At 39.4% G+C, this 24,887-nt stretch overlaps 1 protein-coding gene across 2 annotated transcripts in view; it reads left to right on the forward strand.

Moving 5' to 3' along the window:
• Positions 1-24,887, forward strand: part of LOC134344277 (thrombospondin type-1 domain-containing protein 7A-like) — a 438,835-nt gene that overhangs the window by 202,747 nt on the left and 211,201 nt on the right. For both annotated transcript variants that reach the window (XM_063043785.1, XM_063043786.1), the window contains exon 3: positions 12,496-12,744. In XM_063043785.1, the coding sequence (XP_062899855.1) occupies positions 12,496-12,744 (249 nt within the window). The remainder of the gene's footprint in view (positions 1-12,495; positions 12,745-24,887) is intronic.

The following is a 24,887-nucleotide window of genomic DNA, read 5'->3' on the forward strand; positions in this document are numbered from 1 at the left end:
TGGGTAGGGGAATGAATACAAGCTGGGAGGGGATATGTGGAAGAGATAAAAGGCTGAAAAAGAAGTTTCCGATAGAAGAGGCTCGTGATCCATAGAGGAGGGGACCACAAGGAGGTGATGGGCAGGTGAGGTAATGAAAAGGGTCGAGAGAGTAACTAGAATGGGTAATGGAAAAATTGAGAAAGAGAGGGTGAAAAATTACCAAAGTTGGAGAAATCAATCCTCGTGCTATCAGATTAGAGGCTACCCTGACAGAACATAAGTTGTTGCTCCCCCAACCTGAGTGTGTCCTCATCACAGAAAAAGAGGAGGCCATGGACTGACATGTCGGACTGGGAGTGGGAAGGGGAATTAAAATGGGTGGCCACTGGGAGTCCTGCTTTTTCTGGCAGACGGAACGTAGGTTCTTGGCAAAGCGGTCTCCTCCAACCTGAGTTTGATCTCATCATGGCATTAGGGGGAGGGCAGGGGACATGTCAGAATAGGAATGGAAAATGAATTGAAATAGGTAGCCACTGGGAAATCCTGCCTTTTGCAACAGACAGGGCAAAGATGCTTGACAAAGCAGTTCCCCAGTCTGCGCAAGACCTCATCGATGTAGAGGAGGCCACCCTAGGAACACTAGATAGGACAGGCTCACAAATGAAACATTACCTTACCTAGAAGGGCTGTTGGGGGCTCGAATGGAGTAGGAGTAGGTGCAGTTTAACACTTGTCATGCTTGCAGGGGATAAACACCAGGAGGGAGATTGGTAAGGAGGGATGAGTGGGCAAAGGAGTCAGGTAGAGTGCGAGCCCTACAGAAAGTGGAGATAGATGAAGGTAAGGGTGTGCTCAGTGGTAGATGGTGGAAGCTGGTGGAAGCTATGGAGAATGATGTGCTAGAAACAGTTCATGCACTTTATAAAATTTGTTCCATGTTCTCCATGCATAGTCTTTTATGGACAGACGATAAAAAACTTCGCAAAGTTAATTTGTGTGTGCAACACATGGGTCATTCTCACTGAAGTAGGACATACCCTACCAGCTGTGGCATTGGCTGAAGGGTTTTAACCCTTCCTGGTCCACTGCCAGTACCTCTGCAGCATCAAGCTGCCCCTTTGGTTCTGGTCTTCAAGCTTCTTGGACATCATTTTCCATCATCCCCTCTGCTATTAGTAGGAATATGTTTCTGAGCTTACGTCTGGCATATTTTTCTATCTTTGGTTCATTTACCTGTCGTGGGGTGATAGGTAAGAACAAGGTGAACCCTATCCCTGTTATATCGGTGAGAGATAGGCTGAGGGCAGATGTATGGGAAGTGGAAGAGATGTGGCTGAGGGCTCTATAGATGGTGGTGGAAGGGAAGACTTTGGGGGGGAAAAAAGAGGATGTCTTTGAGAGATGGAGGGGATGAGAGAAGCCAATAGCATTTTTACAATTGACAGAGTGTGAAAAGATAACTGAGAGAGTCAGAAGGTTTGTAAAAGATATCAGTAGATAGTCCCTCTCCAGCAATGAAAACAAAGAAGTCAAAAGGGGGGGGGGTCTTAAGGGTGGGGTGCAAGCTGAATACAAAGTTAATGAAATTGATGAGCTCAGCATGGGTGCAGGAAGCAGCACCTCTGCAGTCACTGATGTAGTGGAGAAAAATTTGTGGAATTTTTCTAATGTAGGTTTGGAACATTGAATTTTCGACGTGGCAAACAAAAAGGCAGGCATAGCTAGCGCCCAAGTGAATGCTCATGGGTACAGATTTAGTTTGGAGAAAGAGGAGGGAAGCAGAAAGGGAAACTGTTCAGATTAAAAACCAGTTCAGCCAGACAGAGGAGGCAGGTGGTGGAGGGGAGCAGGTTAGATCTGGTATTAAGAAAGAAGCAGTATAAGTATTAAGGCCTTCCTGATGAAGGAAGGAAGTGTATAGGTACTGGACATTCATAGTAAAAATAAAGTGATCCAGAACAGGAAACTGGAAGTTATTGAAGCAATGGAGATCATGTGAAGTGTCACAGATGGAGGTGGGAAGTGGCTAAACCAAAAGAGGCAAAATTGAGTGGACATGTGGATGGAAGTTCAGTGAGGCAGAAGTAGGCAGCCCTTTGTGAGGTTTGCCTATTTACACCCCTCCACAAATGTTTCCTGACCTGCTGAGTTCCTCTAGCTTTTTTGTGTGTGTGGCTCAAGATTTACAGCATCTGTAAAATCTCTTTATGTTTATAAGTTACTTGAGTGGGCATTTTTTGTGAGTATCGCTGCTGACCAGCTCTGCAATACTGGACTACTTGATCTGAAGTGAAATATTTTATCTCTCCAATTTGAACCTGACTTGACCACATCTAAATTTACAACGCCAACCCTAGCTGATTCCTGCTGTAATGGTAGGGCATAATTAAAGCAGTCCGAATAATCGCCTCAGAAAAGAAAAATGTATTCTAATTTCCGGAGCATCACTCTGAAGGAGTGCTGCAAAATTGTCACTGCATTCCTCCCTGAAAATAATCAATTTGCATGTGCACATTGCTGAAAAAAAAGAATTCACAGAATACCAATGAATTTCTGAGTCATTTTGTGTGAATCATTGCTAAGAAGTTCTGCATTGCCAATCTCCATAAACCAAAGGGTGCAACTTTATCTCTCTAATTTGAACCTGACTTGACAATCTCCAAATTCAATTGCAGGCTTCATTGAGCTAAAATAAGAAGTTCTAGGCTGAAGATTTTAAAGATGACCATTTCCTCCCTTCAAACAGCAGCTACTAAACTAAAATAATACTTCTAAATGTTCTCTGGCTACTAGAGTTAAAATTTACAGCATTGCAAAGTAATAAGTCTTACACAGTGCCTGCGTTTCTGACAGCAGAAAAATCATTCCAACTCTTGCACATGCACCACAACCAACATACCACTGTTATGTAAATGTTGCTAGACAAAGATACACCAAAATTTATTTCCGTACTCCAAATCTTAACACCATCAGCTTCCCTCCGCTTTCAGCTTCTCTCCTCTTTCTCCAAACTGAATGTGTAGCCATGAGCATTCACAAGGGCACTAGCTATGCCTGGCTTTTCAACGTAGGCATCTGCTTAGCCTGATTCCAGGGAAATGTTACAGAGATATTGTGATATCATTTCAATATTACATTAACAGTTGGTTAGTTTTTCATTTGGCCTGTTCCCTTGCCAAATGAAATGGATACCATACATATAAATACCACACTTATTTACAACATTCTATACTTCAATTCGCTGGTCTTTAAGATTTTTGGTTCTGCATGAAACACAAAAAAAATAGCATGCAGGAGCAGCAAATAACTGGGAAGACTAACTGAATTTGAAGTTTATTACAAAGAATATGGAGTATTCAATTAAAATGTTTTGGTACAATGTCTTAGGGAACTGGTAACCTTTACCTGGAATACTGTAATATGCTTGGCCTCCATACTTTACTAACATGCTGATAAGGCGGCATGCAGCACATGGTCATTATTGCAAAAGGTTCGGAGTTTAAGAATGAGGTATTAGAGTAGCACAGGGTGTTGGAGACCACATCTGGAGGACTCTGCACCATTTTATCCCCTTAGCTAAAGATGAACAGAAAAGCATTTGAGGCAGCCCAAAGGAGATTCGCCAGGCTGATTACTGGGATGAGAATGTTGTCTTGTCAAAAGAGGTCAGAGAGTTTAAGTCTGTATTCCTTGGAGTTTCAATGAATGATCTAACAAAGCTTGACAAGATACAGTAGATGTTAAAATGTTTTCATGTGGATCTTGAAAAGATTTTTCCCCTGGAGGAGATATCTAGAAATAGTGGCTGCTCATTTCACTTGAGGTAAGGAGGAATTTCTTGTTATGTAGTAACACATATTTTTAAAATTCTCTACCCCAGACAGAATCATTGAAAACCAAGCTACTGCTTCCCAGCTCTGGTGGCCTGAATTCAATCCGGACTGCTAAAGAAGCTGTTTGTGTGGCAATGCCCCTGTGACTATGTGGGTTTCTCCCATATCTTAAAAGCCTATGGTTGCTATGTTAATTAACCAGTTTACATTGCTTCAAGTGCATCGAGATGAGCAGTAGAATCCAGGGAATAGTTGATGAAGCTGTGGCAAAAATAAAATGGACTAATGTGGCATTAGTGTAAAAAATAGATATTTGCAGATTGAAATGGGCTTGATGGGCTGAAGGTCCCTTCTCTGTGCTGTATACTATGCTCAGAGAAGATGGCGCCAGCAATCGTGACCAAGGGTGACATCCTTCAGACAGTTCACAAAAATAATTCTTTCCCATTGTTTACTTCATCTTTTTCATTCAAATGTGGTTCTGCTACTGTTAGAGACTGTGATCTACATTTTGTTGGTGTGTTTTCGGGCTGATTGAGTGATCTGGCACTTTGCTGTCTCCAAGAGAGTTCAGCAAGGTTTTGAGCAAAGCTTGTGGTCTTGAGGCCAAGGAGCCTGGAGGTGGAGCGCGAGCCCATAATTACCTCTATTTCTCACCAGTCCCACTGATTAAAGCATCAAGGAAGACTGAAATCAACGAGGATGAGAGCGGAAAGTGGGTGGGTGTGTAAATGGTCGCTCTCTCCCTCTCACTTGCTGTTCGCAGAGGAAAGTGCCTATGTACAAATAATCTCTTTCTCTCTTTCATTACTGCTGGAGGAGGTTGCGTACATATGAACAGTTTCTCCCTCTCTCTCCCTCTCTCTCCCTCTCTCTCCCTCTTTCTCCCTCTCCCTCCGTCCCTCTCCCTCCCTCTCCCCTTCCTTCCCTCTCGCTTGACGGTGCCACAGTCCATGGGTCTTGGGCAAGTTTTAATTGATGTGGTTTGTGGGTTGGACTCTGTAGTTGGTGTCCATGTTTCTGGTCGCTCCTTTTTTTGTTGCTGTTTTGTACAATTGTGATTGGACTCTCTGACGGTGGTATCTGAAAAGAGGATGCTGTCCAAGTTGCATGCCATCTTGGACAATGTCTCCCATCCACTACATAATGTACTGGTTGGGCACAGGAGTACATTCAGCCAGAGACTTATTCCACCGAGATGCAGCACAGAGCATCACAGGAAGTTATTCCTGCCTGTGGCCATCAAACTTTACAACTCCTCCCTTGGAGGGTCAGACACCCTGAGCCAATAGGCTGGTCCTGGACTTATTTCCTGGCATTTACATATTAATATTTAATTATTTATGGTTTTATGTTGTTTTATTTATATTCTATTCTTGGTTGGTGCAACTGTAACAAAAAACAATTTCCCTCGGGATCAATAAAGTATCACTATGACTATGACTACTATGACTAGACTAGCTCTGAGGCCTGCAGAGAGCGAGATACTGGATTGAACTGAATTGAGCTGAACTGAATATGCCTGGGCTCTTTTGATGTCTTTGTGATATGATGTTTTGTGTTTTTTGCTCTTTTTTCCCTTGCCGTTTGCCTGATTCGTTTTTTATTTGCGCATTATTTCTTGTAAGGAATAACTTGGGAGCTGGTGCATGTTCATTGCTACAAACTGGAAAATTGGCCTGAAGTTATTCATTGTATATCAAGAGAAGAAACCTTGGCAAATGATTGTCAAGAAGCATGACTGAAGATTTAATTAGGATTAAATAGCAGACAACCAATGACAGAGCCTCAAGCATGATTGGGAAGAAATAGATGCGTTGGAGTAGTGAGCCTAATAATGATCTAACCTTCTGAAGTAACATGTATTGGTAATTTAAACAGAAGTCATTACATCTCATGTCAGGTACATGCAAAAGTCAGAGAACTGATAGTCCTTGAAAGACAGACAGACTTCTCCAAAATGACTGAATCTGTATCCTTATTCACATAAATCTGAAGTTTGCAAGCAGTGGAAACAGCCTCTCAGAATCATATAGGTTTCGAGAAATGGTGGCATCAGTAAAAGAAAATGTAGAAAGTGAATATTTATTGATAATAAATAATGGTGAAATTATTCACATCTTTACTGGCTTGAGAAATTGAAAGGTATTTTCTCTGATGGAGACTTGCTTCATCTGTGCAATACAATGACTTTGGACTTATAATCTAAACATTAAGCACACTTCGAATGTGATTGGCAAAATCCTCATGAGATGGTTACCCCTGTCATATACTGAAAATATTAACAATGAGCATTTTTTCTGCTACGACTGTTATGTTTGTTCTTAATGAAGACAAACAACATGGGTAAAAATGCTAGCATATGTTTTTTTTTCTGTTAGTGGCTTCCAGTTCAACATGAGCACCTGTGACCAATTCCCCAAACACAACTTCTGGTTCTGGGTGAATCATCCACATTGCCCACTGGGAACTGCAGTTCTTTATTATGTACACACATAATAACACATCTTCCCCCTTTAAATAAAAATCAAACACAATACTATGTCCTTATCAACCTACAGGAAACAATAATGCTTTTCAGCAAAGATAAATACATTAACTTTAGTTGTAATGAGCAAATACAGTCCCTTATTCACTCATCATCTCTCAATCAGCCCCTGCAGTGGATTGATGATCCTTTATAGTCTGCTATTTGTCTCCACACATGTATTGCTTTAATTTGATGTACTAATATTAGTGTCTTTCTGAGAACTCTGAACAACATGTTCCTTTCTTTCAACTCCTTCTGTCAAGATCCTATCCATTCGTTTCTATTCTTGTTCTTTCTGTTTGACCATAATTCGCTCCATATGCTTCACAATGGGGCCCTGGACTACATCCATGTGATCAGTAAGTCTTCGCACAAGTTCCAACTGAGTCTGCCTCAATTCACAAAGTTTCTTCTGTTGGCTGCGTATCATAGATAGCTACTTCTTCTGTTGGTCTGTATTGAACTGGTACTTTTGTTCTGATCTTGGGATTGTGTGGTCTCCCCATCTTCCTTTATATTTTTTCTCTTCAACTTCAGCAAGGATTGGGGGAATACTTTTGATCTCCAGTCTTTAAATGGGTTCAGCCATTGGAGAAATCAAAGGCGAGGTGTGGACTCTAGTCACCTTGTATTTTTGTCATTCTCCTTGTCATTTCTTGACCATTCCTAACAATCCAGACTGTTCTCTAACATTAAGATGAACCAGACCCTATTGTTTTCTATTGATTAAATAATGGACCAGTGAGGACCCTGTTGTTCATTTATTTATGACAAGAGGCTGAGCATGAATATTGGAAGTAATTCCTCAGTGCTAAAATTTCAAAGAGCCAGTCCTGGGCCCAGCATGTAAGTGCAGTTACCAAGAAAGCATGGTAGCCCCTCTACTTCCATGGGAATTTATAGAGATTCAGCATGACATCTAAAACTTTGACAATCTTCTGTAGATGTGTAGTAGAGGGTATATTGACTGGCTGCATCATAGTCTGGTATGGAAACACCAATGCCCTTGTGCAGAAAATCCTACACAAAAGTAGTATGTACATTGTGTGTACACCCCAGTACATTGCTGGTAAATCCCTCCCAACCATTCAGCATGAAACACTGCTGCAGGAAAGCAGCATCCATTATTACTGATCTCCACTATTCAGCTGTCATCTGGAAGAGGGTACAAGAGCCTTGGAACTCACACCAGCAGGTTCAGAAACAGTTACTACACCTCAACCATCAGGTTCTTGAACCAAAAGGGATAACTTCATTCAACCTCACTTGCCCCATCATTGAAATGTTCCCACAACCAAAGTATTCACTCTTCATCTCATGTTCTCAATATTTATTGCTTATTTATTTATTATTATTACTGTTTCTTCTTTTGCATTTGTCGAGTATGTTGTCTTCTGCATTCTGATTGAATGTCCTAATTGTGTCTTTCATTGTCTCTGTTATAGTTATTATTCTATAGATTTATTAAGTATGCCCTCTAGAAAATGAATCTCAGGATTGTATATGGTGCTGATCTTTGTACTTTGAACTTTTTACTCAAAAACAGCTCTTCAACCACTGTAGGTGTCAGCTGTGGTATTAGAAGACAAAAAGGCCTCCATGGGCCCTGGACATTGAATAGCCATCACATCAGAATCATGTATCTTTCAAGAGATAATGATGCTTTCTGCTGAGCAGAGAATATTGGCTTGTCTTACTCATTATCTTTGCACAGGGCAAAGTACATATCCCAGGAAGCAATCTGCTTTATTTACTTTGCATTGTTCCTTTGGTATGAAAACAAAGCTCTATGTAATATTTGAAGGTGTTGTCTCACCAAAGCCTCCTACAGTTACTCCCGTTACATCCTTGAAATAAAAGTGCAAATTGCCACTCGGCAAATTTCTGTGTTTCTTGTGAAAATATATTCAGATCCATATGTTTTCTTCTTATACAAAATGCTGGAGGAACTCAACAGGCCAAGCAGCATCTATAAAAAAAGAGTAGTCTTAGCCTGAAATGTCAATGGTACTTTTTTCCATAGATGCTGCCTGGCCTGCTGAGTTCCTCCAGCATTTTGTGTGTGTTGGTTGGACCTACAAAATCTGCAGATTTTTCCTTGTTTGTCTTCTTCGTACTTATTTCTCATCATTAAAAAACAGGCCTTTTAGCCCACAATGTTGTGCCAATAAATTAGCTATGAAAAGTCCTGCAAAGCCTAAAAAAAAGTATTTGGCGTACTCTTCATGCCCTAGAGTGACTGAAGAGAACTTACTAAAACTATACCAAATGCTAACTATTTCAGCAAACATATGAACTGAGAAACCCATAAGCCTTTACTCCTTGCAAACGAAGGCAGAAATATAAATAATGCAAGGCAAAGCTCTCGTCCTTGGCTTTATTGAACTGAGTAACCAGCAGCCAGATTTTCTTGCTTTCTTTTATCCTTTGTCAACAGGAGGAATTTGAGCCTTACCTAGCTTTAAGCCTGAAGTTTCATCACCACTGCCAGCTAAACTAGCACAGCCCACCCACTCATGAAATTATGCAAGAAGATTCCTGTCAAGCTTGTGGGGAGAATGCCATTTAGGTGTGCATGCCAAAATCATCAAAATTTCTAAATAGATTATTGACTTGTTTCAGCCTGGTAAATATAGAAACTGCTCATTATTTTCAAATGAACTGTGTAACATATTGCCCTACTATTGTTCCCATTTTCTAGAGTTCTAACTTTTAAATTAGTTGCTGGCTAGAGACTAGAAATTTAAAATCCTGCATTTGACTTTTGATCAAAACTATATTGTTGCTAACTAAGACTCTCTATCACGATAGATAAGTTGTATATCTTTCAATTCTAGTTAATAAATAATTGCTTCACTTTTATCAGTGCAGCTGTAAAAGAATGTTGTACTGTTTTCATAGAACAATCCAGCATTTAACTCTAAAATCAATCCAACTCTTGCCTTCTACATAGCTCTCCATTTTTTTGTCATCAATTTGCCTATCTAAAAGCTTCTTAAATACAACTAATGTATCTGCTTCTATTGCCAGGGCGTTCCATGCATTCACCACACTGTGCAAAAAATCTACCCTCTCATATTAGCCATTTCCACACTTCAAAAAGTCCCTAGCTATGCATTTGATCTATACCTCTTATCTTGTACAAGTCTATCATGTCACTTCTCATCCTCCTTCACTCCAAAGGAAAAAGGGCTAGCTTTCTCAGCCTGCCCTCATTAGGTATTGTCCCTGATCCATTAGTATCCCAGTAAATCTCCTCTGTACCCTCTCTAAAGTTTCGACATCCTTCCTATAATGAGGCAACCAGAACTGAACACAATATTCCAAGTGTGTTCTAAGCAGGGTTTTATAGAGCTGCACCATAACCTGGCCGCTCTTAAACTTAGAGGGTTCATCTTCAGTTGGGTGAATGGTTCTTTTTCACACAAATGGAAAGCGAACAGCACTGTTCCCAGGAATCATTTTTGGGCTACTGCATTTCTTAATCTTTATTAATGACCAAGATTTTGGGGCCCAAGCCACAATTTTTTAAATTTTACAACATTCAGATCTCTAGAGAAAATACACATGAACTAAATACAAGATAGAAGCAGGCTGCTAGAATAGGCAGATGTATGGAAGGTAGCGTATGAGGTGATGCATTTTGGCAGAAAGCATGTGCAAAGACAACACAGAATAAAAGATCCATTATTAAAGGGGTGCAAGAGCAGAGAGACCAGGTGTATTGGTGTCAAGTGTATGGAAAGTGCCAGGCAAGCTGAGAATTCAGTTAAAAAGGCATGGCGTGTAAAAGGTGGGGTGTTATGTTGAACCTTTATATTAAAAAAAAATTGCTCCCCATCATCTGGACTATTGAGCTCAATTCATATGAAGGATGAGAAGGCATTTGAAAGGCTCCAGGAGAGATTTGCGAAAATGCCTATCTGAATGAGGGATTAGAATTACGAGGACAGATTAAAGAAGTTGAGACATTTTCTTTCAAGAGAAAGCTGAGGGGAGATAGGATAAAATAATATAAAATAATGAAGAGTTTATACAGATTGGATGGTAGGAAGTTGTTCCCATGAGTGAAAGGTTTGAGGAATGGAGGGCTAAAATAAAAGGAAAGAGAATTAACCGAGGATGCCGAAGAACTTTATTATATAGCTTGAGATTGGAATCCAGAATGCTTTGCCAGCACATGAGGTGGAGGCAGGTTTTATTGTGGACATTAGGAGGGAATTCATAAATTAGATTAGATTAGATTCAAATTTATTGTCATTGTGCTGAGTACAGATACAAAGCCAATGAAATGCATTTAGCATCTGACCAGAAATGCAAAGAATAGTGTTATTTACAAAATAACTGTGAATTTAAAAAAGTGCTACAGCACACAAATATAAAAGTACTGAGACAATACAATATGGATGCAGTACTGCTTATCGCTGTGATGAGAGGTTCAGCAGTGTCACAGCCTCAGGGAAGAAGCTCTTCCTGTGCCTGCTGGTGCGGGAGCAGAGGCTCCTGTAGTGCCTATCAGATGGGAGGAGATATCTGGTGAAGAAAGGTTTTCAAGAATGTGCAGAATGAACTCTGGAAGGGAATTAATGAATTGAATCAGAATAGAAACAGCACAGACATGATGGGACAACTAGCTCCTTTCTGTACCATATCTGTCCTGCAATTCTGTAGTTCTTCAAATGTATAGTTCCTTCAGTACTTAACAGAGCATTCTGAAATCTGAGTAAAGACTATCATGTGCTTGTAACTGGCTCCCATCTGATCAAAATAGGAGTGGAGGAAAACAACATTCTTCAATGTTAATTACAATCAAAAGGCTTCACAATAGTTGTTCAGCCTAGTCTGGGCTATATTTTCCTTTGAAACAATTGTCCATTAATGCCATCACAATTGAGAATCAACAATTTAAACTTCTGTTACAAGTTTATAAACATAATTTTACTCTGCTAGGGCTTGACGAGTTGTTTCACTTATGCCACTGATTTTGTTTTTGTCTTCAAAGGTGATGAAACCTTTCCAGGGAGTGGGAGGTGTAGCTTCAATGTGTGTGGTTGGTGTGTGAGTTTCTTCATTAATGTGGGTGTGTTGATACTTTGTAATCAGTAGTGTTTAGCTTCATTTCAAAACTGTTGCAAATTATTTTATAAAGTATTTGAGCAGGAAACAATTCAGCTCATATACTGTTTTCTAAAATTTGGAGTTTTGTGAGCAGTTTTCGGTCACATCTAAGGAAGGGTGAGCTGGCATGTGAGAGGGTCCAGAGGAGGTTCACAGAGATGAACCCGGAAATGAAAGGGTTAACATATGAGGAGTGTTTGATGACTGGGTATTTACTCAATGTGGTTTAGAAAAAGAGGGTCCAGAGGAGATTCATGAGAGTTATCCCAGGAATGAAAGGGTTAATGCATGAGGAGTGTTTGATAACTCTGGGCCTCTGTTCGCTGGAGTTTAGAAAAATGGCGGGGGAGAGGGGGTTGTTATTGAAACTTCTCGAGTATTGAAAAGCCTAGATAGAGTGAATGCGAAAATGTGTCCTTTTTTGGGGGTAGTTTAGGATCAGAGGGCAGAAACTCAGAATTGAAGGACGTGCCAATAAAACAGAGATGGGGAGGAATTTCTTTAAGCAGAGGGTGTTAAATATGTGGAATTCATTAACACAGATGCTGTGGAGGCTGTATAGTTAGATATATTTAAGGTGAAGGTCAATAGGTTCTCGATTAAACAGGGTGCCCTGGTTTACAGGGAGAAGGCAGGAATATTGGTTTAAAAGGGATAATAAAACAGCCGTGGTGGAAAGGCAGAGCAGACTCAATGGGCTGAATATCCTAATTCTACTCCCATGTTTTATGGTCTTATGGTCTATGATGGCTTTAAACTGTATAAGCAACACACACAAAATACTGGAGGACCCAAGCAGGCCGGGCAGCATCTATGGAAAAGAGTAAACAGTTGACGTTTCGGTCTGAGACCTTTTTTTTTAGTCCTGATGAATTGTCTTGGCCTGAAAAGTCAACTGTTAATCTTAATGATAGATGCTGCCTGGCCTGCTGAGTTCCTCCAGTATTTCGTGTGCATTGCATTGGATTTTCAGCATCTGCAGGTTTTCTCATGTTTGTGTTTTAAACTGATTAAATATTTGTCTTTTTTCAGCCACTGCACACAACATAAGTTGCCAATCACTTTCCAGTCTTGCGTGGTCCCAAAGGACTGTCAAACATCAGAATGGTCTGAGTGGAGCCCTTGTTCAAAGACATGCTACAGTGCAACATCTCCTAAAGGATTTCGTACCAGAACATCAGGTATTAACCAGTTTCCAGTTGGTGGTGGAAAAGAATGTCTGCCGGTGGAGGATCGAGAACCATGCTCTCCTCAAGGAGAAGTTGTGCCACCTTGTGTTACGTAAGTCCATTCTTTCTGATATCTTATAAAAGGGAAATGATTTTTTGATTTGTTCAAGTTAAATGTAAAATCAGGAGCATGGATAACGTACAATTTCAACACATCTCTTGTATAGTTTGATTTGTTTTCATCATTTTCTTCCCTTCCCATTAACCGTGGAGACCCCTTTTAAACTTCTGCTCATCTTTCCCCAGAGTAACCATAAGAAGTAGCAGCTGTACATGGATCAATCCCCTTTTCTTCCTCTTGCTTCCTATGTGAAATATCTGATCTATTGAAGGCCCAGTGCTTTATTTAATTAATTTTAACATTATAGATTATCCTTGATTTGGTATTGGGAAATGAACCTGGTGAGGTGTCAGATCTCAGTGGGAGAGCATTTTGGATATAGTGATCATAATTCTATCTCCTTTACAATAGCATTGGAGAGGGATAGGAACAGACAAGTTAGAAAAGCGTTTAATTGGAGTAAGGGGAATTATGAGGCTATCAGGCAGGAAATTGGAAGCTTAAATTGAAAACAGATGTTCTCAGGGAAAAGTACGGCAGAAATGTGGCAAATGTTCAGAGGGTATTTGTGTGGAGTTCTGCATAGGTACATTCCAATGAGACAGGAAAGTTATGGTAGGGTACAGGAACCGTGATGTACGAAGGCTGTAATAAGTCTAGTCGAGAAGAAAAAAAAAGTTTACAAAGGGTTCAGAGAGCTAGGTAATGTTAGAGATCTAGAAGATTATAAGGCTAATAGGAAGGAGCTTAAGAAGGAAATTAGGCGAGCCAGAAGGGGCCATGAGAAGGCCTTGGCAGGCAGGATTAAGGAAAACCCCAAGGCATTCTACAAATATGTGAAGAGCAAGAGGATAAGACATGAAAGAATAGGACCTATCAAGTGTGACAGTGGGGAAAGTATGTATGGAACCGGAGGAAATAGCAGAGGTACTTAATGAATACTTTACTTCAGTATTCACTATGGAAAAGGATCTTGGTCATTATAGGGATGACTTGCAGTGGACTGAAAAGCCTGAGCATGTATATATTAAGAAAGAGGATGTTCTGGAGCTTTTGGAAAGCATCAAGTTCGATAAGTCGCCGGGACGGGATGAGATGTACCCAAGGCTACTGTGGGAGGCGAGGGAGGAGATTGCTGAGACTCTGGAGATGATCTTTGCATCATCAATGGGGACGAGAGACGTTCTGGAGGGTTGGAGGGTTGTGGATATTGTTCGTTTATTCAAGAAAGGGAGTAGAGATAGCCCAGGAAATTATAGACCAGTAAATTGATGGAGAAGATCCTGAGAGGCAGGATTTATGAACATTTGGAGAGGTATAATATGATTAGGAACAGTCAGCATGGCTTTGTCAAGGGTGAGTTGTGCCTCACGAGCCAGATAAGATTTTTTGAGGATGTGACTAAGCACATTGATGAAGGAAGACCAGTAGAAGTAGTGTGTATGGATTTCAGCATTGCATTTGATGAGGTACCCCATGCAAGGCTTATTGAGAAAGTAAGGAGGCATGGGATCCAAGGGGACATTGCTTTGTGGAACCAGAACTTGGCTTTCCCACAGAAGGCAAAGTGTGGCTGTAGATGGGTCATATTCTGCATGGAGGTGGGTCACCAGTGGAGTGCCTCAGGGATCTGTTCTGGGACCTTTACTCTTCGTGATTTTTATAAATGACCTGGATGAGGAAGTGGAGGGATGGGTTAGTAAGTTTGCTGATGACACAAAGGTTGGAGGTGTTGTGGATAGTGTGGAGGGCTGTCATAGGTTACAGCAAGACATTGGTAGGATGCAAAACTGAGCTGAGAAGTGACAGATGGCGCTCAACCCAGATAAGTGTGATGGTTCATTTTGGTAGGTCAAATATGATGGCATAATATAGTAAGTATTAATGGTAAGACGCTTGGCAGTGTGGAGGATCAGAGGGATTTTGGGGTCCGAGTCCATAGGACGCTCAAAGCAGCTGCGCAGGTTGAGTCTGTGGTTAAGAAGGCATATGGTGTATTGGCCTTCATCAATTGTGGAATTGAATTTTGGAGCCGAGAGGTAATGTTGCAGCTATATAGGACCCTGGTCAGACCCCACTTGGAGGAATGTGCTCAGTTCTGGTTGCCTTACTACAGGAAGGATGTGGAAGCCACAAGAGGACACAAGTTTTAGGTGCTGGGGAGCAGGTACAGAGGAGATGTCAGGGGTAATTTTTTTACTCAGAGTTGTGAGTGCGTGGAATGGGCTACCAGCAACGGTGGTGGAGGTGGATATGATAGGGTCTTTTAAGAGACTTTTGGATAGGTACATGGAGCTTAGGAAAATAGAGGACTGTAGGTAAGCCTGGTAATTTCTAAGGTAGGGACATGTTTGGCACAACTTTGTGGGCCAAAGGGCCTGTATTGTGCTGTAGGTTTTCTATGTTTCTTTGTTTCTATAAATCATTTCCTTCATTTTAATGCACTTTGGTACTCTTTTGCTTTCAAAATGTAATTCATATTGATTTAAATCTGCTTGAATATATTTGAAGCTCTATGACTATCATCTGTTAAAGCCCATTAAGCCATTGACAATAGAACTCCAGCATATGTAACCCAAGGTTCAGCTGGCATTTACCACTTCAGATATCTTTTTATCTTTTGGGCATGTGGGTTCAGCTGATTTGGCTCACCATGTGACAATTACACAAGCTTACAATATGAAAACATTGGGTATTATTCAATAGAAAATATATAGACATTATATAATAATAATAATAACAACCATATGCCCACATTCAGAAAACTAACTATTGGCAGAAAGAATCTGGATAGTTGGCTCATTCTAAGATGATCTAATCCATTATTGTATTTGTACCTTGTGGTAATGTCCCCACATTTGGATAGTTTGTGCTCTAGCAGCTCACCCCAAAATTAATTATTCAATTCATACTCACATATGCACTTCATAAGAGAAGATGAGAATGATGGAATGTCTGTATAATAGATTTAGTGTGTCACAAATATCAGAAGAGAAAGAGGTTGGGTGATTAAACAGGAAATACACTTGTAGGCCTACAGAAAGGACAACAGGGGAAGAACTGGAGGAGATAACGCAGTTTTGGCTTTTATATATGATAACCTCATTAAAACAAAAATAAAAATATAAGACCAATGCCCAATGTGCAAGAGAGAAAAAACACAAAACATGCCAACAATTGAAGCAAACAACATTCCAAACCAAAATGGAGTCCACAGATTGTGTGGAATCGGCACTTGCCCTGGATCCCAACACCATGTACTTTCAGTCTATCTGGGTTGGAGCATAGATTATCCAAACACCATATAGTACCTCACAGTAGAACTTGGGCACCACTGCAGCGAAAGGTTCTGGGCCTAGACTACGCCATTCAGCGGCCCGTCCCATGCCCAGAATTCACTGCCCAGACTGAAGCCGCTCTCAAGCTCCTCAAATCAGCTCACACCTGACCCAGTTGTATGGGCATCTGACCTCCATTTGTAATAATTCTTCAACACATCATCTCGGCTCATCCCCCAAAATTACCTCACCATCACTTATGTCTTCACTATTTGTTATGATAATTGAACATAAATTGCATCAAAAAAGGAATTTTTAGTAACATTTTAAGTTGGAGTTAATTAGAATTTTAACTACCAAAGAGCTGTTGCATGCATTCAGTGGTGTCATCTTAACCAGAAGTTATAAATGTGATCTGAATGTTACTTTCCACCTGTTTATCCATGCATGAATGTTGTTTAGGTCTTGCTGCATAAAATATTGCTTCATTTTCTTTTTATAAATGAATTAAATATTATGCAGTCATTGGTGAATATCTCCACTTCTGACTATATGCTGCAGAGCAACTGAAGATGGCTGGACAAAAGATATTTCCACAAGTAACTCCTGTAGCAAAGTTTTGAGGTTTCATTTATCACTAATGTCTACAATCATATATTGCTGTGCAAGATATCACTCCTTCCATTGAAAAGTTTTCCTTTTGATGGCTATTGACTTCAGTATTTCTTGCTATCCTTGATGCCACACTCAGCCAAATGCCTCCTTGTTATTTATGGTGACTTTCAATTCATCTTTGAAATTTAGCTCATTGCCCTTTGATTAGATCAAAACCATTTTTTTTAGAAGTTTGCATAGATTCAGCATGTGTAATGGGCAAAGATGATCAGACCCAAACTATTGTAGAGTCCAAGATTAATAGCAGGCAGCCATCAATCCCAGTGGATCATGGGTTTGTGCCTCTGGTGGACTGTGTCCTCTCCAGGGCACAAGCCTGGGCGGGAAGATTTGAAGAACCGGCTGTTGCCCATGCAGCGGGTTCCCCTTCTCCACGTCACTGATGTAGTCCAAGTGAAGGACAAGTGCCCATACAGCTTGGCACAGGTGTCATCGCAGAGGTTGCCAGAGTGAAGTTGTAAACAACATCACACTGTCTTTGGGACCCCGGCTTCGGATTTCTTCCTTGGGATTTACTCCCAAAGCCTTTCCCATGGGTGGGTATGGCCACAAGGCAGCGGAAGTTTAAATTCAGAGTTTTCCTTCTCCCAGGTGAGCTACTGTCCAAGGTTGACGAGATCCATCTGCCCGAAGCAACTAGTTTTGAGGCGCCAGTGGTCCGTCTTTGCCCTTCCTCTTGTCAGCAGAAACAGTTCCGCCAGGCTCATTAGCCTAGCTACATGTGAAGGCCAAGAGTTGGACCCGGTTGTCAGAGGCTGTTGGAGACACATGCCATTTGGAGTACTTTATAGGTAGTGGAAGCTTATCCCCACAAGCACCCCGGCTATGACAACCTTAGGAAACAGGAGATGTGGTAATAAGTGTACAAGCACAACAAAATAACTTAACCCCAATTTAATATCATAAAATAGATAACACAAATAAACCACACAAAGTACTACGTAGCAAGTCACAAAATTTCCACAAAGATTTCAGGGCTCACAATTCTTAGTCACCACTTGATTGTTGCTGTTGTCAGTGGAATTCTGAACTCCAACTTAGTCGTGAAATCACCTCAGGTACCAATCGCGATTTTCAGTCTGGGCAAAGTCCAACAAAACCAGGAAGGGCACCCCAATAAATATGTGTTTCACAAGCGTAGAGTAACCACAAGACATACAAACTCTTTGATCTTTTGTTTCAACACAGCCTGTCTTTTTTTTCAAACACATCCTGTGTGTTGATGCAGTCCTTATAAATCAATTAGACACTACAATGGTCACTTATCATCCATTAGTCCACCAATGTTTTGGACATAACATTCCTTCAGACTTAGAAATGAACATTAATATTACATAAAAGGGATAAGCCTGAATCCAAAACAAAATCTATCAAGTGAACTTGACAGATATTTGCATTTAATGGTGCCTGAGACTAAGAAAGAATCCAGCTTCTATCAGCAAACATACTACAGACATTAACAGTGTTTACTCTGTATTAACACTCTGCAAACATTACTCGCTAACAGACATACAGACCTCACATGCTCAGATGTTAAATTGTCATCTTACCCTCCAGGCATTCATCCAATAATTAACAACATTCAATACAGCACAATATGTCATCTAAAACTTTCACAAACTTCTTTATCTGCACAGTGGTGAGTATCCCAATTGGTTCTATCACAGCCTGGTATGGAAACACCAATACCCACAGAAAGTACAGCCCAGTCCATCATGGGTAAAGCCCGCCCCCCACCACCACCACTGAGCACATTTAACTAGAACATTGCCACAAAAAAAAAATGTAGCATCCATCATCCGGCTCCCCACCATCCAGGCCACACTCTCTTTTTGGTACTATCATCAGGCAGGAGGTACCCAGAGGCTAAAGTCCTACACCAATAGGTTCAGGAACAGTTATTACCCTACAACCATCAGTCTCCTAAACCAGTGTGGATAACTTCACTCACCACAACTCTGAACTGTTTCTACAACCCACATTCAAGGACACAAAAACTTATGTTCTCAGTATCATTTATTTATTTACTTACTTTATTTGCTCAGTTTACCTTCTATCCACATTGGTTGTCAATTATTGTTTATGTATAGTTTTCATAAATTCCATTGTACTGTATTTCTTCTATTCTGTAAGTCTGCAAGAAAGTGGATCTCAGAGGGATATGTATACATACTTAGATACTAAAAAAATTACTTTGACTTTGCAGTAAGGACCAGAAGTAAGTAGCCTTCTCCAAAACTTAACTGAGACAATAGTGTGTAGATTAACACCTAACAGCACTATTGATAACTCCTTCCAATACTTTGCAGATGAATGTAAACAGATTGGATGGCAATAAACTAAATAGTTTTTTTCTCAAACTTTTGTCCTATTTTATATTAGTAAAGGTATATATCAGTTGAATCAATAATATTTCAAATTTTGCAGACATATAATAGGAATATTTACTGGAAACAAATAGCAAAAGCCAACAATATTTTGGCACTATACTTCAGTACAGACAGTATCAATATTGATTAAATGTCTATAATGTGAGCCTATTTTGTGAAATGGATGTAATTTTATCAGCACAGAAGCAAAGTACTTGAGTCTTTCAGGGAGATCTGAAATCGAAGCAGACGATGCTAAAAATGGTCAGCAGGTCACACACCTTATGTGATGAAAGAAATATTCCATTTCATTTCAATAATCTTTTGTCAAATCTGTGTTTTTTTAAGTTTTTCTCTCCACAAGTGTCACTTGATTCTCTGAGTAATTTTATTAAGTTGGAGAACATTCTTAAAGTACTATAATTACTAGGCCAGTAATTAAAATATTCACAGGAATGGTGGAAAAAGCAGATATGACACAGTCCAGAGTGTAGTAAGGTTGCTAGCCAATAAAAGTGGAGTGAAATATGGGTTTGTTTTCCATAGTTAGAGAACAATATGAATCAAAAATTAAACAGTTCATAATGTATTTACATAAATATGAAGAACTCTTTGAAGTAGATAATTTTCTGTTTTAGAAATTGACATTTATGATTCCTCATGAAAGTACTGCTTTATTCATGACTTCAACATGTCCTGGTATATTCACATTCTGATTGCATGCTCAATAAGACATATAATCTTCAGCATTATGCAATTACTTCAGTTTTAAGTTAATGCAGAAACTATTTTAGCTCTGGACATCCCAAATGAAAATCCGAATTGAAATTTCTTATTACTGTCTAGCTTATGAATTGCATAAAGTATTTACATTTTAGTTGTTGAAAGTTTAGTTGAAAGGATAATCCACAGATGTATTCCAATGGATTAAATTAAATTAAAGTTTGGAGATTTAGAAGAGTCAAATTTTCACAGATAGCTCATGTGTGAAGTGAAGTTTAATTGCCTATACTGATCAATATTGACAACAAAAGGTCGTAGGATCAAAAGTACTCTCACACTCGATGCTGTATTAATAATAATGATAGATAATACTGGAAAATGTAGCTAAGGTATATTTTTGAAAAAATAATTGAGATGTGTAGATCATTGGTATTATTATGAACATTTTTTAATAATAACCTTCAAATTGATGACTTGTTTAAAGTCATTTACTTCACTGATATTTCTCTTGATGCTGGCATGTCATTGACCTATCAAGTGTTGCAAGGCTTCATCTATTGTCTCATTTAACATTTTATCAATTTATATATTGACCATATACACAGGTTCTCAAAGATTTCTTTTAAATGTGTGTAGCCACACGCAATGAAATATGGCACTCATAGATCAGTAACACCTGGTTACAGCAAGATCACAAATTTGAACACTGCTGAGTAATTGCAGTAATCTGAGTCAGTGAGCCTGTCAAAGTTCCAGTGTTGCAGCATTTTCTCATTTAACCACTGTGTATAACAGAGACTGAATTATGCTGGTAATTGTCTCTCATTGACAGAGCTGGTAGCCTCCAGAGAGATGCAGAATTTGGAAAAAATTCTTTAAAAATGCAAAAGTATGCTGAACAAATTGACAAGTGGTTCCTTATATAGGGACATGAGTCACTTTGGAGTTCTGTCACTACTGTGGAGCTGAAGGTAGCAGTTGACACTTTTATTTCTTGAAGCAAGGATTTATTAAAATGAGTTTTTTGTAATCATAAGAGGATTTTGTTTAGAACCACAAGGGTTTGCACATGAAAGACCAAGAAATGATTCAACTGCAGCAAAAATTAGTTGATGATAGATTTTATTTCTAAAGAGATGATATTCATATTTGATGCTGCTTAACAGGTTTGAGTGCATGCCTTGAGGTGCAATTTTCATGGTTTGATCTGTTTAACAGGCACTAAACAAGCTGCGCAAAATTTCAAGAAGTATAGATTTAGGTACATTTGGGCCATTTGCATCTTTCTTCTGATAAAATAGCTAAGAAATTGAGGAGGCTTTTGACCCTCAGATGAATACCAAAAAAAAAATCCATGGTACAATTGGAAGAGAAGCAGAAACCTGTTCTGGAATTTGGCCCAATGGTAAAACTGAAGTAAAGCATATCATTAATTCATTACCTACATCTTTCTGAGCTTAAAACGGCCATGCTGTCTGCTAGCATAACAAAAATATTTGCAAAATTTATTCAGTAGATACTGTAGCAAGAAGTAATTATGTCTTGCAAAACACTGAGTAATTCAAACATTAAGTAATTTTATCTTATCACAGAAATAAAAACATATAAGTGATTGTTTTAATTGCACTGAATATACCGTGCCAATAAAAAGTATTCACCCCCCCCCCGGCTTGGAATATTTTATGTTTTATTGTTTTACATCATTGAATCACACTGGATTTAGTTTAGCTTTTATGACACTGATCAATGGAAAAAGACTCTTTCATGTCAAAGTGAAAACAAATTTCTACAAAGTGATCTAAATTAATTACAAATATAAAACACAAAATAAATGATTATTCAAAATAAGTATTCACCCCCTTAAATATGACACAACAAATCATCACTGGTGCAGCCAATTGGTTTTAGAAGTCACATAATTAGTTAAATGGAGAAAAGCACAGTCTACACCTCATCTTTTTTTCTCCAGTCTTGCCGAAGTATTTCGGCCCAAAACATCATCTACACTTTTTTCCATAGATGCTGCCTGGCCTGCTGAGTTGCTCCAGCATTTTGTGGGCGTTGCTTGGATTTCCAGCATCTGCATATTTTCTCTTGCTGTAGTTAAATGGAGATCTGTTTTTGGAGACCTGTGTACAGTCAAGGTGTTTCAATTGGTTTTAGTAAAAATACACCTGTATATGGAAGGTCCAACTGCTGGTGAGTCAGTATCCTGGCAAAAGCTACACCTTGAAGACAAAAGAGCACTCAAGCAACTTTGCGAAAAGGTTATTGGAAAGCACAAGTCAGAAGATGGATACAAGAAAATTTCCAAGTCACTGAATATCCCTTGAATACAGTTCAATCAGTCATCTCCAAATGGAAAGAATATGGCACAGCAATAAATCTGCCTAGAGCAGGCCGTCCTCAAAAATTTAGTGACCATGCAAGAAGGGGACTCGTGAGGGAGGCCAGCAACTCTGAAGGAGTTACAATCATCAGTGGATGAGATGGGAGAGACTGCACATACAACTGTTGCCTGGGTGATTCACCAGTCACAGTTTTATGGGAGAGTGACAAAGAGAAAGAAAACTGTTGAAAAAAACTCACATGAAATCTCAGCTAGAGTTTGCCAGAGGGCACGTGGGGGAATCTGAAGTCAGCTGGAAGAAGGTGCTATGGTCTGATGAAACCAACCTAGAGCTTTTTGACCATCAGACTAAATGCTATGTTTGGCATAAGCCAAACGCTGCACATCATCAAAAACACACTATAGCTACCGTGAAGCATGGTGGTGGCTGCATCATGCTGTGAGGATACTTCACTGCAGCAAGCCCTGGAAGGCTTGTGAAGGTAGAGAATAAAATGAATGCAGCAAAATACAGGGAAATCCTGGAGGAAAACCTGACGCAGCCCGAAAGAGAATTGCAGCTTGGGAGATTTGTTTTCCAGCAAGACAATGACCCCAAGCATAAAGCCAAAGCTACGCAGAAGTTGCTTAAAAACAACAAAGTTAACGTCCGGGAGTGACCAAGTCAGGGTCCAGACCTCAATCCAATAGAAAAATTGTGGGTGAACTTGAAAAGAGCTCTTCACCCACAATCCCCATGCAATCTGATAGAGCTTGACCAGTCTTGTAAAGAAGAATGGGGAAAAATTGCAGAGGTCAGATGTGCAAAACTGATAGAGATCTATCCACACAGACTCAAAGCTGTAATTGCTGCCAGAGGTGTATCTACTAAGTACTGACGAAGAGGGTGAGTAATTATGCAAACAATTATTTTGTGGTTTTAATAATTGTAATAAATTTAGGCCAATTTGTAGAAATTTGTTTTCACTTTGACACAAAAGAGTCTTTTCTGTTGATCAGTGTCAAAAAAGCCAAATTAAATCCACTGTGATTCAATGCTATAAAGCAATAAAATATGAAAACTTCCAAGGGGGGGGGTAATACTTTTTATAGGCACTGTAGGTCAGAGAAGATAATATAAAGAAAAAAGCAGAAAATATAGTGCTTCGTAATATTAAAAAGTGTCACAGAACTTATGTACTGATTGTCCAATTTTGTGTGGCTTGAAAATGATCAGAATTCAGTGCTCAAAAGTTACCATAATCAAAGCAATGACAAATAAATAGCTTCAGAGTACAGATTGCCCATGAACTGTTTATATCCTTTAAACTAAATTGGATTTACATTCACTGTATGCTCCCTTCTTCTGGAAATTTCAAGCTTGACTAAGCAGAAAAAGAAAGGTTAAGACTATTATAGTGCATTTTCTGCAGTGCTGGGCTGTCTCCCCAGAGCTGCAGGGATACTGAGTGAGTGTAACTAATGGCAGAGTAGAGCTCAATATTTGCATCCACTTTTTCTCCACAACTATCATTTGGTTTTTGTTATTGTGACAAATGTCCTCTGAAGACAAGTCAATTCACAGAGAATGTATACAAAAACTAGTTATTTACACAAGTTAAAATGCAAAAATTAACACTTGAAGTCTGTGGATTGGCTGTATGGCAGTCCTTTGTGGCATGATTTCATTATCAATAATGTGCTCCCAGTTAGTTGCAGAGTCTGTGATTGCAGCTGTGGGAGGGATGGAAGTTGGGTGATGGTAGCTTTGAGTGCTCTAGTAGTAGGCAACAGTTTTATTAAGAACCCAGAGCAACTGAAGATGCCATCAGTAAAATTCAACAAATTTCTGAGTCATTTCCAATACAGTTATTGATATTTGTTAAGTTGCTCAAATCTGGTGCAAGTAAGTAGACCTTATATGATATACATCAACTATATATACATACTCAACTATACATCAGGATTCCAGTTCAATTCTGGTTTGAATATTAATGCACACATACACCAGTTTCAGTAGTTAGTCTTTTCCCCAAATCAAAGGCTCATTTGAAAATTGCTATGAGGGACTCTGGTTATAGTTGACTTTGTCAAGCACCATTTCTTCGCCCGGTTTTCCATTACTGGTCACCTATTTTTCATGTAAGAAGTGGACATCCAGCAAGTTGAAAATCATCCCATTTGAACCAACATAACATATGGTAATTAAGCCTTGAAATAGTGACTTTAAAAAAATGGAAATATTAGCCCTATTTGTCTCATGTACGTGGAAATATCAAAATATACAGTGAAATGCATCATTTACCTCAACGACCCATGTAGTCCAAGCCTGTGCCAACATAGTATAGCTGTCACTTACTAACGCTAACGCTTATCTCTTTGGAATGTGGAAAGAAACCAGAGTACCTGGTTTCACATGGAGAATGTACAAACTCCTTACAGACGGTGGTGAGAATTGAGAATTGAACCCTAATTACTGGCACTGTAAAATGTTGTACTCTGCTCCACTACTGTGCTGCATTGCTTTATTGCTGTATTTTCTGTTTGAATAGATCTATTTCTTAGAACATTTCTGTTAATGATTGTATCAACACACATTTGCAGAAGTGTTAGTAATACTTGTTTCCCCTCTTAATTTTCTCCTTAGTTCCCTTTGCAAAATTTAACAATTCTGTAGGTACAAACGTAATTACTAGGTCAAGTATGTTTATTTCCTGGCTCATCAAGTTGCAAACAATTGTTTGGTACTGAAATCATAAA

Source organism: Mobula hypostoma, chromosome 3 (genome assembly GCF_963921235.1).
Source record: "Mobula hypostoma chromosome 3, sMobHyp1.1, whole genome shotgun sequence".
NCBI classification, from domain to species: Eukaryota; Metazoa; Chordata; class Chondrichthyes; order Myliobatiformes; family Myliobatidae; genus Mobula; species Mobula hypostoma.